Here is a 17,973-nt window from a genome sequence, read left to right as displayed (position 1 = left end):
ATTCACTATGTAACTACTGAAAAAGGAATACTAAGAAATATTCAGGAAAAGAAGGGTATATTTGCCCATTTTCTTACTGTACATATGACAGTGTATTTATTGTGATTTTTGTAAAATATAGGCATATTATCTCCCTTTGAAATCATAGAACAAGGAATTTGGGGTTTAGGGAAAGGGTCTTATAATCTTAATTAACCTTCCACGTCAAACGAGGAGCCTGAGAATGTAGGAGAACTAACTGCTTCTACAGGATGTTCCGGTTCCCACAGCTACTGAGCTGGAAAAGGCAGCAGCAGAATCCTTACCTTGTAACTTCCATGCCAGCACTTCTCCTTACACAGTCCTGCCTTTCAAATGACTCATGTTAATTGACAGTCCTTAAGTGCTGCCTAGATCTAATTGTCTTTATCCAACTTCCATTTGTCAGTTGTTGGTATCTGAGAGCAGTGAGTTGTGGATGCTTTGCTCTTTCTTAAAATATGTTGTATTGGCTCCAACGTTTTTAAAATATAAGCTCTTCCATTTAAGATTTCAGACGTCAGTGTTTCCTTAGCAACGTAAACTCAGGCACATCTTGCAATGTATATACATCTTTCCTCATTACTTTTGTTCACACTGTGGACAATAATTTTTTCTCTATCATTGAGCATTAAAATGGGTTGGAGGAGAGGAGGCTGGAAAGTATAAGAGGGGTAAAGGAGAGGAAAATTTTTTTTTTTTTTTTTTTTGGATCTGGTCGTGGGACCTGAACTCTGGGCCTGGGCGCTGTCTCTCAGCTCTTCAGCTCAAGGCTAGTGCTCTACCACTTGAGCCACAGTGCCACTTCCGGCTTTTTTCTTTTTGCTTATGTGGTGCTGAGGAATCGAACCTAGGGCCTCAGGCATTCAAGGCAAGCGCTTTACCACTGGGCCACCTTCCTAGCCCTGAGGAAAATCTCTTGTAACTAGGGTTTTACCATAAATTCCAAGAAAGCAAGATGATTTATCACCTAATAATAGACGTTTGTATTTCTGTTGACAAATTTTTCTTTCACTTTTTGTAAACTTAGACTTAATATATTTTAAATCTTATTATATTTTCTGATGGAAGTTATCTTTAAAAATCTGCATTTTATATTTCTGTAATGTACACTGAAAGTGAAATGCTTTGCTCTTTTTTCAGGATACTGTAACGATAACAAATCTTGAGAGATTAACTGCCATATTGTTCTTAAAGGTTTGGCTAGAATAAGATAAGGCATGCTGATGCCATGTTCAAGGGAGCTATGAAGGAAGTCATAGCTCAGATCATGGACTGGGAATTCTGGCTTGGAGGTGCTTTAAGAGTTCATACTCTGAGTGAACCCTGAGGCCCTGGAGGTGGGGGTTGGCCTTTTAGCCATCTTCTAAGAAATGCCCTTTTTTGACTTAATAAGTAAGGGAAGGGGATATTGGATCTCACCATATCTTAAAGAGACAGTTTGGGTTTCCAGCTAAGGATCTTAATACAGTGAATTGAATCCTTCTCATTGGTTTGCTTTCCAGATCCATTGCCTTTAATTTTTCTAAGAACTGTAAATTCTGGCTGTTTTTCATATTCTCAGGGCCCCTGGGTAGGTAGACAAAGCTTGATTTCAGAGCAGACATAGACCAAGAAATCATGGCATTGAGTGTGCTCAGTCCAGACAAATGATATTTACGTACACATACAAATTTGAAGAGAAAAATGTATTTCTTTAGGTTTCAAACACTATAATAGATATAAAGAAAAACAAAGACCTGTTGTTCAAAAAAAAAAAGATAAGGCATGTTGAAACTGACATCTTGCCACCTTCTTTGGTCATTTCAGTTCCTAGGGTGACTTTTCTCATTCTCAGACAGGTATAGATATGGGGTAAAATTCAACTTGAAAGAGGCTGTGAAATCATGTATATGTTCCTGTTATATCCCTTGGAGGACATTTGAAACTTGGGTGTCCTAAAATGGAAGAAGTGGTATTTTCCTTTTGTATAGAACTGAAAAGGATGTGGGTATGAATGTAGTCCAAGCTGCTTAACAAAACAGTGGAAACATTCAAACTGCCTAAGACTTTGGTTGACTTTTGATGATTAAACCTAACTTAAAGTCATCATTTCCTTCTTTTAATGCAAGAAATTTTTTTTCACAAAACTTACAGATTCAGGATGACCTTGTACAAGAAACTCTGAACCACTATCTTCTAACTCCCTGTTACTGTTATTTTTGATTTTCAGTTCATGGGGAAAACAGATGGAGACTCTTACACTCTGGATGACATGTTTGTCTCCAAAGCAGCAGAGAGGGGACGGCTTGGTGAAGAGGAGAACCAGAGGAGAAAAGCGATTGCTGAGCACCAGAGTCTCACGGCACGAATGGAAAACTGTCTGTACTGCTGTGATAGCTCTCAGTTTCCCAAACACCTCATTGTTGCAATAGGGACTAAGGTAGGTGATCCAACAATGATGCGCCGAGGACCAGCCGGTAGGACATGTGCATTTGCCCTCTTCATTGTATGCGTTTAAGATTCCTGAAGTAGGTAGAGCGCTCGCCTTGAGCTGAAGAGCTGAGGGACAGCGCCCAGGCCCAGAGTTCAAGACCTACGACCGACAAAAAAAAAAAAAAAAAAAAAGATTCCTGAAGTATGTTTTACTTTATTCTTTGTTTCAAATAGTTTTTTTTTTCTAAATAACCGTAATTCTTAGAATCTCTTAAAGCAAGAATAAATATTTACATGACATGACATACAGCCTTCTTTGTCATTTATTCTTGTTTTTCCTTTTCTTTTTTGGTCGGAAGGGGAGATCTTAAGCATTATCTGAAGCATGGCAATGAAAATTGAGACTTTTCACTCTAAATTTCCAGCTTACTAGCCATTTTCATTGTTCCATTCTTAAATATAAAAGAAATCCCTTTTTCTTTTTCTTTCTCTCTTTGGTGGCACTAGAGTGTTTGAACTCAAGGCCTTGTGCTTGCATAGACAAGTACTCTGCCTCTTGAGTCATGCCTCCAACTCTTTGTTTTTGTCTTTAAGAATAATTTACCCCCAGGGCTGTCCTGGACCAAGTTCACCTACCTTTGGCTTCTGGGACTCTGATGTGTACTGTCGTACCCAGCTTATTGTCATGGGATCTTGGCAAATTTTTTTGTTGGGATGGCCTCTAACTTCAGTCCTTCTAATCTCTGCCTTCAGAGCAGCTGACATTTGTAAGGTTATTAAATAGGTAGGTTTCATTAGATAGCCGGTGAAGAGAACACTTATGCAGCATTCAGACCGGAAAAGGAGTTTATTTACTGAACTGCTGTGGGCATGTCCCCCCACCTGGTGGAGCCAGGCCAGGACTTACCTAGGCCAGCAAAGGGAAGAGGTGTGGCCAGGTGGGGAAAAGGTATAACCATACTCAATCTGGATGTGACCTCAGGGCCTGGGACCAGGGAGGCCCAGGATGTGATCTAGCAGGAGGGGGTGGAGACTGCTTCCAGGATTGCCAGTTACCTAGGTAACACAGATACTGGGTGGAAACTTAGCCAAGAGGTAGGGAGGTATCTGCGTAGGGCCTGCATGGCTGGGGCAGAATTTATAGGATTATATGAGAGAGCCATTAAAGAAAAATACCTTTAAAAATGTTAAAATAATGCATGTTGGTGACTCATGCCTTTAATCCAAGCTACTCAGGAGGCTGAGATTAGAGGATCTCAGTTCATAGCCAACCTAGGCAAGAAAGTCTGCGAGACTCTTACCTCTAATTAACCACCAAAGGCTGGAAATGGAATTTTCGCTCACATGGTAGAGCAAAAAAGCTAAGAGACAGCTCTGAGGCCCTGAGTTCAATCCCAAGATAGGCAAAAGAAAAAAAATATATAAAATTTCTTATAACCAAATGTACTTTTTTCATTTCATAGGTACCTCTCTTATGACTAGAATGAGTAATGAATTTTTGGAACTTTTCCCCCCTAGGTTTACTTATGTTTGCCGAATTTCCAATCCCTCACGGAGGGGCACTGCCTTGTGGTCCCTTTGCAGCACCACCGGGCTGCTACCTTATTGGATGAAGACATCTGGGAAGAAATTCAGGTCAGCAAGGTCATTTCCTTATCATGGTAAACCTTTTGAGCAGTGTTGAAACTACTGTGCAGAATTCCAACAGGTTTTTTTCAATATTTTTCTGTCTGAGTTTAAACATGAATCACATCATAGGTTTGTATGGTCATGTTTCTCCTGTGCAGCCACCTTTTAGTTTTATTTCCCCTATTCTTGGAAACATCTGTTTACTAAATAAACTATGACAAAGTAATGATTAATTTAAAAAAATCAGTCAAGATTGCTAATCAATGTTTTGTGTAGCATGAAATAACCATGCTTAGTAAGTCAGTCAGAATGAAAGGCATTTCAAGAGATGAAAAGAACTGTGAGAATGAGTGCTTCCTTGGCAGCAGCTGCCATGTTCCTGGCGTGGGATTGGCCTCCTGTTGCTGTGGCTATTCTGTTACCCGCTTTCTTTCTGTTCCTCCCTATAACCTTGTGGAGTCAGAGATCTGTTTCTATGGTTGATTCTTTGTGAGACTGAAGGATACAACATGGATGGAATTACTGCTGAATTCCAGTGTGTGTGACAGCTCAGGACCTCAGAATGACCAAGCAAGAACATCAACTCCTGTTTTTTTAATATTGGACAACTCAGTAGAGGTTACAGGCATCCCTAGTTAGGAAAATGTGAAAATTATAAGATTAAAAAAGAGACTTTGATGTATGCTATTATCTTCAGAATGCTGATAAACATGCCAGGAAAGGACATGTTTTGACTGAATTTTATGAACTTTTCATCTCTTGTCCTTTGGGAGTTTATAAGGTGAAAGTTTAAAAGATTGTTTTATTGTATCCATATCCAAGTTGGAGTAAGAATGCAGATATTTTCAATGTGAAATTTTTCCCCCCCTCAGAATGGGTACTAGTATAGGTAATGTAAGGTAAACTGTCTGGAGATTTGGTTTTTAGAATTATTTTAGAACTTTTTTGGGATGTAGTTAAATTTTTTTTCATTTAACTTGGAATAAAAGACATTGCTAAAGTGTTTAAATACTTACAAAAATCTAGTGTTTGTTTTATATAGCTGTAAGAAACTAAGATGTATAATAAAAGCCATTGCAACAGATCATAAGTACATGAATCATTAGTTCTGCCGAAATATATTGAGCATAGTAGTGCAGGCTACATTGCAGGTCAGCTGACTGTGTCAGCCAGGTGCATTGTGGGAAGTTAGGTGAGGGAAGAAAAGCCAAACTTTTTAATGTGAGTAATGGCATTGTAGCTCTTTGTTTGCTAAAAGAAAAACTAGTATTAGAAATGATAAATTACTCTAGCCTAGTAAACTAATGAAATTCCTGAATGCTAGTGCAGTTAAGGAAATATAATTTATTTGGCTTTTGTTTTTACTCTCAAATATTTATGAAAATGCAAATTAATTATTCTTTGTGAATGTCCTTATAGTTACTTGCCACAGGAACCTTTTTTTTTTTTTTTTGGTCGGTCGTGGGGCTTGAACTCTGGGCCTGGGTGCTGCCCTCAGCACTTCAGCTCAAGGCAAGCACCCTATACCACTTGAGCCACAGTACCACTTCCAGTTTTCTGGTGGTTAATTGGAGATAAGAGACTCATGTACTTTCCTGCCTGGACTGGCTTTGAACCCCCATGATCCTTAGATCTCAGCCTCCTGAGTAGCTAGGATTACAGGTGTGAGCCACCAGCACCTGGCTGTAGGAACCATTTTTTTCAAGTTTTGGTTTTTTTAAAATAACAGTTTTCTATAAATATTAATATTGAATCTTAGACTTACTTAGTAGAAAATACAAAGATAATTTCCAGCAAAGCATCCTTGGTTAGTCATAAATTTCAGGTAAGTTAGATCCAAATTGCTAGTTTTATCAAATATATAATGGTATTTGCCCTCTTTTAAATTTATTCTTACCACTTTGAAAGATATGCTTGAGCTTGTACTGTAGTGAGACTGTATATCCCCTTTTTAAATAACCAGATACCTTTATTCAAGTAGGTTTTTGCAATTTAATAGATTATTTCATTGTCATTTTTAGATAACTGTATTTATACATGTTCTATGTTAAAAACTTGAATAAAGTATAGCATTAATATATAATTAGTCTTAGTGTTAATATTTTTAAGGAAAATATTTAAATTAATTATAGCATATAGTTAGCCTTATATAGTTTGATAATTTAAAGAAAATTAATTTTAATTTTAAAATTCATAAAATTATACATATGCAGTTGATTCTTTAAATAATGTGCCTTTATTGCAAATTGTAGACTGATGCATTCTACTGGCTAGACTGGAGGAATTGTGGTTCAAATGCACTAATTAAATGGAGAATGGGCAATTAGATGAGAAATGACAGTTTAGGTATGTGGAAAATAAGGTTTACCCCCAAAATGAAGTGTATTCTACTAGGGATATAGGAACATCATGCTATCCCCATTATTTTTGTGTTTACAGCTCTCTGAAATAAAAATAGCTTTGGTATGCCTTTTGATAATGAACTACAAAAAGTTTCCTCATTATCTAATTGTTAAATAACCTAAAATATTAGTAAAATATGTATATTGGATTTATATGTTCAGCTTGAAGAAAATTGTTAAACTGATAATTTTAACATCTTTCTCAGACATCATAGAGATGTGCTTAAATTTATGTGCTTTGGTTTTTCCCTTTTAGATGTTTAGGAAATCCCTTGTAAAGATGTTTGAAGGTATGGGATTGGACTGCATTTTTTTAGAAACGAACATGAGCATGAAGAAGCAGCATCACATGGTTTATGAGTGTATTCCTCTCCCGAAGGAAGTGGGTGAGATGGCCCCTATCTATTTTAAGGTACACCTGAGTGCAGGCTTGTCACACATACTCACCTTCTTTGCTACAGTACTGTTTTATGGATACAGTTATCTCTAGTCATGCATTTTTTCTCCATTACATAGCAAATTTTATATTAAAGAAATAAGGTCAAATACAAAACAATCTGCAAATAAGTTTTCTGTTAACAGAAATTTGGACTTTAATTTTTTTATTAGTGTATATTGTACCAAGAATAGTGTTTCATTATGACATTTCAGTGCATGTGTCTAATGTGCTTTGGTCGTACACTGTCTACCACTCTCCCTCATTGCCCTCCCCTTTCTTCCCCTTCTACATCCCTACTGGTTCCCTGTTTCTTTCATGTTCCCAGATTATACATATGAGAGAAAACGTGATACTAGTCTTTGTGGGACAGCTGTCTTGTTTCACTTAACATGGTGACCTTTACTTTCCATTTCCTGCAAGTTACCTAGTTTTATTTTATTTTTCTATGGCTGACTAATACCCTTCCATTCATCTATTGATGGACATCTGGGCCTATTCCATAGTTTGGCAGTTGTGAATAATACATGATAAATGTGGTACATAGTATCTCTATACACAATTCTTCTGGTATATACCCAGAAGTTGGGTATATTTTGATTATTTTTTGAGAGGCGTGTGTGTGTGTGTGTGTGTGTGTGTGTGTGTGTGTGTGTGTGTGTTTGTGTTTGTGTGTGTGTGTGTGTGTGTGTGTGTGTGTGTGTGTGTCTGTCTGTCTGTCTGTCTGTCTGTCTGTCTGTCTCCAGGGACTGAACTCAAGACCTCATACTTCCTAGCAGGCACTCTCTTCTTAAACTATGCTTTCAGCCTTTTTTTGCACTAGTTATTATTTTTGTAATACTGGTCTTGGGTCTTCAACTGAGTGCTGTATCTGAGCCTACCCCCCCCCCCCCCCCCCAAGGCTGTGTTCTACTGTTTGAGCTATACTCCACTTCTGGCTTTTGGTGGTTAATTAGAGATGAGTCTCACAGGCTTTCCTACCCAGGCGGGCTTTGAACTGTGTTCCTCATATCTCCTGAGGAGATAGGATTACAAGCATGAGCCACTGGTGCCTGGCTTGCTCTGGCTATTTATTTTATTTTATTTTCCATTAGTACTGGGGCTTGAACTCTGGGCGGGGAGCTGTCCCTGAGCTTCTTTTGCTCAAGGCAAGTACTCTACCACTTGAGCCACAGCATCACCACTTCCGGCTACTTTTTAGTAGTTTATAGGAGATGTGAGTCTAACAGAATTTCCTGCCTGGGCTGGCTTTGAACCATGATCCTCAGATCTCAGCCTCCTGAGTAGCTGGGATTATAGGCATAAGCCATTGGAGCCCTGTGTACTGGTTATTTTTGAGAGAAGATTTTACTTGCTGGCCAGGAGCACACATGGACCATGATTTGCCTATTTTATGCTCCCTACATCCGTGGGATAACAGGAGTATGCCCACCTTCTTTGGAGATGGAGTCTCACAGATTTTTCTGCCTGGACTGGCCTAGAACTGGCCTAGAACTTATATTCTTTTCATCTCAGCTTCTCATGTTATCTGGGATAACATGTGCACATATCTGTATCATGTGGGTTTTTGGCTAGCGCTGTGATCTTCCTTATCTCAGCTTCCGAAGTACTAAAGTTAGTGTGAGCCACTCATACCCAGTATATTTTTAATGTTTTTGAGGAACCTCTATACTGGTTTCTATAATGACTGGCAATTACATTTTTCCATCAGCAGTGAATTAAGGATTCCTTTTCCTCCTGCAGTCTCCTAATATTTTTCTTTTTCCTTGATGATAGCCATTCTGAAGGAGTGAGATGTTTTGTGATTTTGTGGTGGCTTCAGTTATTCATTGGCCATTTGTATCTCTTCATTTGAAAAGTGTTTGCTGAATTCAGTTGCCCACTTGGACTATTTACCCTTTTGGTTTTTTTAGTTTTTTTTTTTTTTGAGTACTTTCTTTATTCTAGTCATTGGCCAATGCCAGATGAATATCTGGCAAAGACTTTTCTCTCATTCTCTAGTATGTCTCTACTCTTTGGATTACTTCTTTGGCTGAAGATAAACTTTTTAATTCAAAGCAATCATCATTCGTTAATTTTTTTTTTTTTTTTTTTTTTTTGGGTCCGGTCATGGGGCCTGAACTCTGGGCCTGGGCACTGTCCCTCAGCTCTTCAGCTCAAGGCTAGTGTTCTACCACTTGAGCCACAGCGCCACTTCCGGCTTTTTTCTTTGTGCTTATGTGGTGCTGAGGAATCGAACCCAGGGCCTTGAGCATGCAAGGCAAGCGCTCTACCACTGAGCCACCTTCCCAGCCCCATTCGTTAATTTTTGCCCTTATTCTGAGTCGTATTCAGAAAGTTCTTGCCTGTGCCTGGATCTTTATGTATTGACCCTGTGTTTTCCTCCAATGCTGTCAGAGTTTCAGGTCTCAAATTAAGGTCTTAGATTCATTTTGAGGTTTTTGTTTTTTGTTTTTTTAGAGGATTAATGGGATCTTGACTGCTCAGTTTTTAAAAAACATGCTTGCTTAGACATATAAATATTCTATGAAACAGTAACTTTTAATTCCTATTTTAATTTCTCATTTCTCTAGTGAAATTAGTGTTTTTTATTTTATTTTATTTATTTATTTTTTATTTTGAAAATACTGTACAGAGGGGTTACAATTAGATGGGCAAGATAATGAGTACATTTCTTATCAAGCATTGTAGCCTCCTCCTTTGTTTCCCCTTCCCATCCCTTCCCAGTCTTCCCCCGCCCTCCCCCCCCAATCCTCCCCAAAATTAGTGTTTATCAAGAGGTATTTTCAGGTCAAAATTGTAGTCATAAGTACAGTACAATCAAGGAGAAATGGAACCAAGATAACATGCAAAACTACAAATCACATTTGCTAAGATATTTATATATGTAAACTTTAGTGTTAATACCTTTTTGTGCTACTTAGAAAAAAAGTTGACTATAAAATCAAGGCAGTCCAGGGGCTTGGAATGTGGCTTAGTGGTAGAGTGCATGCATTGAAGCCCTGGGTTTTATTCCTCAGTACCAGAAAAAGCCAAAAATGGTGCTGTGGCTCAAGTGGTGGAGTGCTAGCCTTGAACACAGAGAGGCTTAGTGGCCTTGAGTTTGAGCACCAGGACTGGAAAGCAGTCCTGTTATAAGATCTCTAGTTAAGACTACTGATTTATTTTAAATGGTCTCTGTATTTGCTACCCTGTTACTTGTCATTTAACAAATGGCTATTTTTTAGAAAGCCATAATGGAATCTGATGAAGAGTGGTCCATAAACAAGAAGTTGATCGATCTGTCTTCAAAAGACATCAGAAAGTCTGTAAGTATTAATTTATATTATGATATAAGAAATCAGTCAGGATCTTCATTAATTTTGACATCTTAGTTAAGAAATAGGCCATTGGGTGGGATCCCTGTGGCCTGCCTGTTCCACAGGCCAAGCCTGCCTGGATGAGCTAGTTTATTATTTTTTAAATTTTTTTTATTGTTATTGTAAAGGTGATGTACAGTAAGGTTATGGCTACATGACTCAGATAAAGAGTACATTTCTTTTTTTAACAGAGTTGTCTCCTTAGTTCAGGGGTTAGTGCACTGGTCTTGTACTAGGTCTTATTGGAACACAGACTATGCCTTTGTTTCAGGATAGCCTGTGGCTGCTTTCACACTGCAAAACAGACTTAAGTAGTCCTGAGGAGACTGGTTGATCTGCAAAGCCTGCAATGTTTTATCATATGACCCCTTTTCAGAAAAGTTTGCCACATTTCCCACCCCCATTCTAGTATCACTAGAATGTTTCTCCTTCATTTATTCTTTTAGAAAATAGACTAACAGGATTCCTCATTATACTTACATCCCAGTCAGAAGATTCAAATTTCACTGCATTATTGATGATACATAGTTTTACTTTAAGAGTGAAATACCATCTACAATTTTTTCCTTTGCAGATGAGTTGAGTCAGACAATATATTTTATTTTATTTTATTTTATTTTTTTTTTTTTTTGTTGGTCGTGGGGCTTGAACTCCTGGCCTGGGCGCTGTCCCTCAGCTCTTCAGCTCACGGCGAGCGCTCTACCACTTGAGCTACAGCGCCACTTCCGATTTTCTGGTGGTTTATTGGAGATAGGAGTCTCACGGTTCTCCTGCCCGGGCTGGCTTTGAACCGCGATCCTCAGATCTCAGCCTCCTGAGTAGCTAGGATTACAGGCGTGAGCCACCAGCGCCCAGCTAGACAATATATTTTAAAAAAATAAAAGAAAAACAAAAACTGTCCAAAGTGTCTGCTTTACTTCTTTTATGTATTAGATTATAGAAAACACTATATGATTTAGACACATTTTGTGCTCAAGTTTTTTTCACTTCTTAAGCCATAATTTTCTGTGGCATTAAATATTCTTCAGAAAATGTAAACTTTAAGAAAAATAGGTTATTCCCCATTTTCTATATTGTATATACAGTTTTCATACCAATTAACTATCTAGAATTTATTGTTTGGTTTTAAAACCAAGATGAATACCTGATTGAAGTAGCAAGAGGTCTTGTTAACTTAACTAAAATGTGAAATAAAAAGCACAGTTCATGTGAGAATGGCAGTTATCTATTTGACATTAGAACCTTTCTTTGAAGATCAGAGGGGAGGAAACCAAGTGCCCTCTAGCTCTAGGACCTGTGATTATGTGGGTGGACTTGTGAATGGAACTCATCTGCAAGAATTCCAAGGAGGTCATTCTTAGTATAACCAACTTTCTGTGTCTTCTTAAAACAATAAATGTGGCTGAATATGGATTGAACAAATCTTGAGTTACTTTAGCATTTTTAAGTCTGAAAAAGCCTCATTATCGTTCCTTTAAAAGCTTTATGTGCTTAGTAGTTCCATAAGGTTTTTTAAAAATATTTTTTGCCTGCATCTTTTCCCTTGGTATATTTTAAGCTTATAATAGAGATTCACATATTTGTAATTCATTCTTTTTTTTTTTTAAGTTAAGATTTTCTTTGCCATCATGGTTGTTAGTTTCCCCTTGTCTACCCATTGTGCTTACTCTTACTAGGTCTTTTCATTTCTTGCAGCGTGCAAGAAGCCTATAGCTGTAGATGAGGAAAACAGAGATGGGGTTTCCCTAACTGTTTTGCCTGATCTGGTCTCAAACCATTGTCTCCTAATATCTATCTCCTGCATATCTAAGATCACAGGCATAAGTCACTATGTCCAATCAAGGGCAAAAAACTTTCAGGGATATAAGATATACTTAATTTGTAGAGAAAGAAAGAAATTATGGCCTTCCCAGTCAACATGTAGCTTAATTACTGTGTGTGTGTGTGTGTGCATGTGCGTGTGCGTGTGTGTGTGCGTGTGTGTGAGTGTGTGTGTGTGTGTGTGTGTGTGTGTGTGTAAAAAGGAGATGATAATGAGAGTTAATCCTGGAACGTTTGAAATGACTGTAAATATTGCTCTGACAATCTCAACAGTAAATAATTTATGGTTGTTCTTATTTATCTTCGGCAAATATATCAGAGTAAAGTCTTTAGGTATATCATAAACAAATCTCCATTTTTTTGGCCAAGCCCCTCTTCCTAATCTTCATATAAGTAAACATGAGAAAGTATAACCTCATTTTTTATTTGTGTAGTCTTCAAAAAGTTTTTCTGTGGTCATATAAAAAATACTTACGGGCTGGGAAGGTAGCTCAGTGGTAGAGCGCTTGCCTTGCATGCCTGAGGCCCTGGATTCGATTCCCCACCACCACATAAGCAAAAAGAAAAAAGGCCGGAGGTGGCGCTGTGGCTCAAGGGGTAGAGCACTAGCCTTGAGCTGAAGAGCTGAGGGACAGCGCCCAGGCCCTGAGTTCAGGCCCCACGACCGGACCCAAAAAAAAAAATACGTCCTATTTTTCCTATTTTCTCCAAAGATAGGACATTAATGGGTTATGATTATAATTGCTGGATAAGATGAAGAATTGTCTGACTGAAACCCTATCAAAATGAAACCTTTTACTTAGCAAATTAGGTCATTGCTTAGGTATCTCTAGAATTAGAAATTTATTGTATGCATTTATCTTGAGAATGCTCAGTTGCTGTCCTGTCTGATATCTGAGAGCAGGATGGGGAGCTTTATAATTTCATTGTTATGCATCTATTCCTTTAGGTACCCAGGGGCTTACCTTACTTCTCTGTGGACTTTGGCCTCCAAGGAGGATTTGCCCATGTCATTGAAGATCAACACAAATTCCCTCATTACTTTGGAAAGGTATGTTTACAAATAGGATTCATTTCCAGCGGTTAACACTTTTAAGGGGGAGGGGGGAATTTGAGGCACAAGGAACAGTGAAATTGTGAATGTTGCTCCATACAATTCTTTGAGAAGCTACAGAGAATATAGCTTGTACCAGTGACTGAAGCAGGGAACAGTGTTCATGTCAAACTAGAGACTAAATGATCTCACTTCTGCATTTGTGGATAAGCAAGGTACAGTCCAAGAATGTGTGATTCATTTTATAAGATGGTTTCTGGGCACATAGTGTAGGGTCCAGGTCTTTTGATTGCCAATACTTTCTTTCAGAAACAGATTGTTTTTTAAGAGTATATTCCTTAAATTGAAGGTCTTCTGGGTATCTGTAAGTTTGTGTCAGGAACTGAAATGAAATTAATGAAGCAGCTGAAATAAGTGAAAAAAGGTAACAAAATTGACAAGTTGCCTGATAGGATATACAGCTGGGATTCAAAAACCTTAGGGTTAGCATCTTAAAATTAATTGAAAACAAGGTTTTTTTTTTTTACTTGAAACTGGTATTTATGCAACATTTTAAACATGGAGTGCTTCTTAATACTACATTTAATAGGAATAAACAATTTCATTATTGTTTTTACATGTACATGTTTGATATTTTCTCATTCTTTAAAAGGAAATCATCGGTGGGATGCTGGATCTAGAACCAAGACTTTGGAGGAAGGGGATCCGAGAAAGCTTTGAGGATCAGAGGAAGAAAGCTCTGCAGTTTGCTCAGTGGTGGAAACCATATGACTTCACCAAAAGTAAAACACAATGATGTGAAATGTCTCAGTTTCAGCTGCTTCTTCAGATCCCATTCAGTTTTATATCCTCTGCATCTACCTGAACGACTGAGACTCAGGGCTTAGGAGACAGTAGCAGCAGAGGACTCCTCTGGGATTTCTGACAGCGTGCCCTACCGGCGGAATGTGTCCCTTCTTCCTCACCTGGTCCTGGGGACTTCTTTATAATGACTGTGGAGTAAGGTGGAGACACACTGGATGGTCTGTCTCCATTCCTGTTTTGTACCTACTTTCTGTGTCCTAAATCATTCAGTTAATCTAGAGAAACCCTTTTGGGAAAAGGGAGGGGGCTAAGGAAGCCTAGAAAGAAAGGTTTTAGAGGAAAATGAGTCTACTTTCAGGTAGCTGAGTCTACTGCCTGGCTCCTTTTGTACTTTTTACAATAAGACTTGATGTGTTCTATTTTCATACAATTTTATTGAAGATCTCTTTTAAGTTCCTGCCAGTACCATATAATATCACCATGCATTCTCTTTGTTAAAGGAAGGAGAATATCTGAAAACTATTAGAGAATTAAATGGTGATGAAAATATAATGTATTCACACTTCAAATGTGTTTCCATTTCTAGACTTTAAAAATTTTAAATGTTGGTGCATTTAAAGTAATTGTTCCATAATTTACAGTTCCTTGGGGTTATGAATTCTTTGTCAGAAGTCTTCCATTCTGTAGGCTGTCTGGTGACTATTTGGTGTGCAGAAACTTGTTAGTTTGCTTGAGTCCCATTTGCCAATCCTTACTCTTATTTCCTGAGCAATTGGGGTTCTATTCTGGAAGTTACTGCTTATGTCAATATGTTCTAGTGTTTTTCTTCTTTCCTATAATACTTTCAAAATTTCAGTTCTTACTTTAGGATCTTCATTCACTTCAGATTGATACTAGTATAGAGTGAGATAAGGATCTAGTTTCAGTCTTCTACATGTGGACTTATATTTTTCCCAGCACCATTTGTTGAAAAGCTCTTTTCTTCAATATATGTTTAGGGTTCCTTTGTCAAAAATCAGATGGTTGTAGCTGCGTGGGTTTCTTTTATTAATTTTTATTTATTTTATTTATGTTTTGGTCTGGTCATGGGGCCTGAACTCTGGGCCTGGGCGCTGTCCCTCAGCTCTTCAGTTCAAGGCTAGTGCTCTACCACTTGAGGCTCAGCGCCACTTCTGGCTTTTTTCTTTTTGCTTATGTGGTGCTGAGGAATCGAACCCAGGGCCTCATGTATGCAAGGCAAGTGCTCTACCATTGAGTCACCTTCCCAGCCCCAGCTGCATGGATTTCTAGGAATTCTTTTCCTACCAGTATCAGCCTGTTTTTTTTGTGTGTGTGGGGTGTGTGTGTGTGTGTGTGTGTGTGTGTGTGTGTGTGTGTGTGTGTGTGTGTGTGTGTGTGTGTGTGAGTGTGTGTGTGTGTGTGTGTATGTACCATGTGGTGTATGTGTGTGTGTGTGTGTGTGTGTGTGTTTATACCATGACTGCAGTACAATTTGAACACTAGTATTGTAATACCTCCAACAGTTCTTTTTTTTCTCCCTCAAGATTACTTTGGCTACTTGGGTTCTTTTATACTACCATATGAATTTTAGGGTTGATTTTTCTATTCTTGTAGAAAATGACATGGAGATTTTGTTGGGATAGATTGAATCTAGATTATTTTTAGTAGTCTAGCCATTTTTATGACTCTGATAGGTCTTTCTATCTTCTATTTCAGTCTTCTGTTTCCTTCTTCAAGGTTCTATTACTTTCATTGTAGAGGTCTTTCACTTCCTTGTTTAAGTTTATTCCTAGGTATTTTATTTATTTTATATAGGCTATTGTGAATGGAATTTTCCCCTGATTTCTTTCTAAGCCTATTTATTGTGTACAGAAATACTAGTGATTTTTACATAATGATTTTATATCCTGCTACATTGCTGGAAGTGATTATCAAATATAAGAATTTTAGAATGGAATCTTTTGGATTTGTTAGATATAGAATCATATATTGCAAATCAGAATACTTTGACTTCTTTTCTTTTTGTTTAGATCCCTTTTTTTTTCTCTTGCCTTAGTGACCTATTTGGGTCATGTCCTACCTCCTTTTCAGTCAGATTGACTGAAGGTTTATCAATTGTGTTTATCTTTTCAAGAAACATTTTTGCTCACTGATTGTTTTATGTAATTCTTTTAGTCTCTGTTTCACTGATTCTTCCCTAATCTTTTTCTTTCTTTATTTCTTTCCTTTTTTAAACAGCAGACATTTATTTCTCTCAGATTGTCCAGTTAAGGACAACAGCAGGGCCTACCTTTACTGTTTTCCAAAGGTCTGCTATGTTGTGTTCTCATTTTTCTTAGATTCTAGGAACTTGTAGACATCCATCATAATTTCTTCAATGACCCACCCATTATATAACAATGTGTTGTTTCGTCTCCAGGTCTTATATACTTTCAGTAGGCTTTTTTTTTTTTGCTGTTGAGAGGCTTCTGTAAAATAATGAAATGTGTATTTCAGAAGGAGTCAGAAAGCTTTGAATCAAAGCCTGTTGACTAAATGGACCCGGCTGAGCCTGGTTTTCTTTTCTGAAAGATAACCATAGTAATTGTAATACGAAATGGTAACAAAAATTAAATAAGGCAAATAAATGAGCCTTGCATTCATTCTACATTCCATAGTAGAGTATTCACCTACAACAGAATTTAAAATTTGACTGTACCTTTCTTCTTTGTCTCTCCATTATCCAGACAGTAATTTGCAAAGGCTTATATACTGTTGAATATAATCCTGTATATTCAAAATCAATAGAAAAATTGATTGAAATATTTCAAAAATCTCTGTGTGTCTTCTCTTTTTGTTGTTGTTGTTGGTTGTGGGGCTTGAACTTTGGGCTTAGGTGCTGTCCCTGCGCTCTTCAGCTCAAGGTGAGCACTCTATCACTTGAGCCAGCACGATTTCTGGTTTTTTGGTGGTTTGGAGATAATAGTCTCATGGTCTTTTCCTGCCTGAGTTGGCTTTGAACTATGATCCTCAGATCTCAGCCTCCTGAGTAGCTAGGATTACAGGCGTGAGCCACCAGCGTGCGGTCTCTTCTCTTTTTTAAGTAGCTTAACTTTAAGCTTAGCCAAATTTATTCATTGTTTCCTATATGGAAGGACTTTATGAATGTGAAATATGGGCTGGAAGTGTGGCTCAATGATATTGACTAGCCTAGCCAGCACTAGGCCTTGAGTTCAACTCTAGTACCACCAGAACAAATAAAAAAGTCATGTGAAATAAGAAGTATAGTTATTATCATGAAGAACATTTCATGATGAAACCAACAAATACATAAAGATACAAAGTTCAGTAGAAATTTTGGAGTTCCAAAGATGCTTACACATAGAACAACTAGAGAAGGTTTCCTTGAAGTGGTTGGTATTTAAGATGAAAAGATTTATTATATAAGTAAAACATTACAGGAAGAAAGCATGAGTTGAATATTTTGATGTGTTTACAGTTTGTTTTAATCTACATGTCAAACTCAAAAACACACAAAAGAGTTTCCAATGAAGGAGTCTTTTCGGAGTGGGAGATAAAAAATAGAGTTATAAGCTGCGTACTGGTGGCTCACATCTGAAATCCTAACTACTCAGAAGGCTAAGATCTGAAGATCATGGTTTGAAGCCAGCCAAGGTAGGAAAGTCCATGAGACTCATCTCCAATTAAACAAAAAAATCCAGAAGTAGAGCTGTGGCTCAAGTAGTAGAGCACTAGCCATAAGCACAAAAGCTCAAGGATAATGTCCAGACTGAGTTCAAACCCCAGGGCTGGCCAAAAAACAAAAAAGAGATTGGAATCCTGGGTGCACCAGCATAGGCTGCATGTCCAGAGAACAAAGGAAAGATGGGAGAGAGATCTACCTAAGTTGAGAAAGCTGGTGAGCGCTGCTTGGCTAGAGGCAGCAGTTAATGTGGGAGCTAGTCCTAAGGTCGTGGCTGACAGCTCCGTCAACAGTTGCTAAGAAAAATGAGTTCTCAGGAGAAAGTGGGCTGTTGTAGTGGGTTAGTCAGCAGC

At 37.9% G+C, this 17,973-nt stretch overlaps 1 protein-coding gene across 2 annotated transcripts in view; it reads left to right on the top strand.

The window, feature by feature from the left end:
* The window catches only part of LOC138821339 (CWF19-like protein 2), a 42,500-nt gene extending 25,630 nt beyond the window's left edge, over positions 1–16,870 (top strand). The window contains exons 13-18 of one of the 2 annotated variants that reach the window (XM_070013492.1): positions 2,231–2,440; positions 3,952–4,068; positions 6,721–6,876; positions 10,128–10,208; positions 13,030–13,131; positions 13,787–16,870. In XM_070013492.1, coding sequence (XP_069869593.1) covers positions 2,231–2,440; positions 3,952–4,068; positions 6,721–6,876; positions 10,128–10,208; positions 13,030–13,131; positions 13,787–13,930 — 810 coding nt within the window. In that variant the 3' untranslated portion in view covers positions 13,931–16,870. The remainder of the gene's footprint in view (positions 1–2,230; positions 2,441–3,951; positions 4,069–6,720; positions 6,877–10,127; positions 10,209–13,029; positions 13,132–13,786) is intronic. The other variant, XM_070013491.1, reaches the window with a different exon arrangement.
* The last annotated feature ends 1,103 nt before the right edge of the window (positions 16,871–17,973 follow it).

The sequence above is a fragment of the Dipodomys merriami genome, unplaced genomic scaffold (genome assembly GCF_024711535.1).
Source record: "Dipodomys merriami isolate MVZ:Mamm:240054 unplaced genomic scaffold, mDipMer1.0.p SCAF_91, whole genome shotgun sequence".
Lineage (NCBI taxonomy): Eukaryota > Metazoa > Chordata > Mammalia > Rodentia > Heteromyidae > Dipodomys > Dipodomys merriami.
This window is presented reverse-complemented; position numbering and strand designations above follow the sequence as displayed.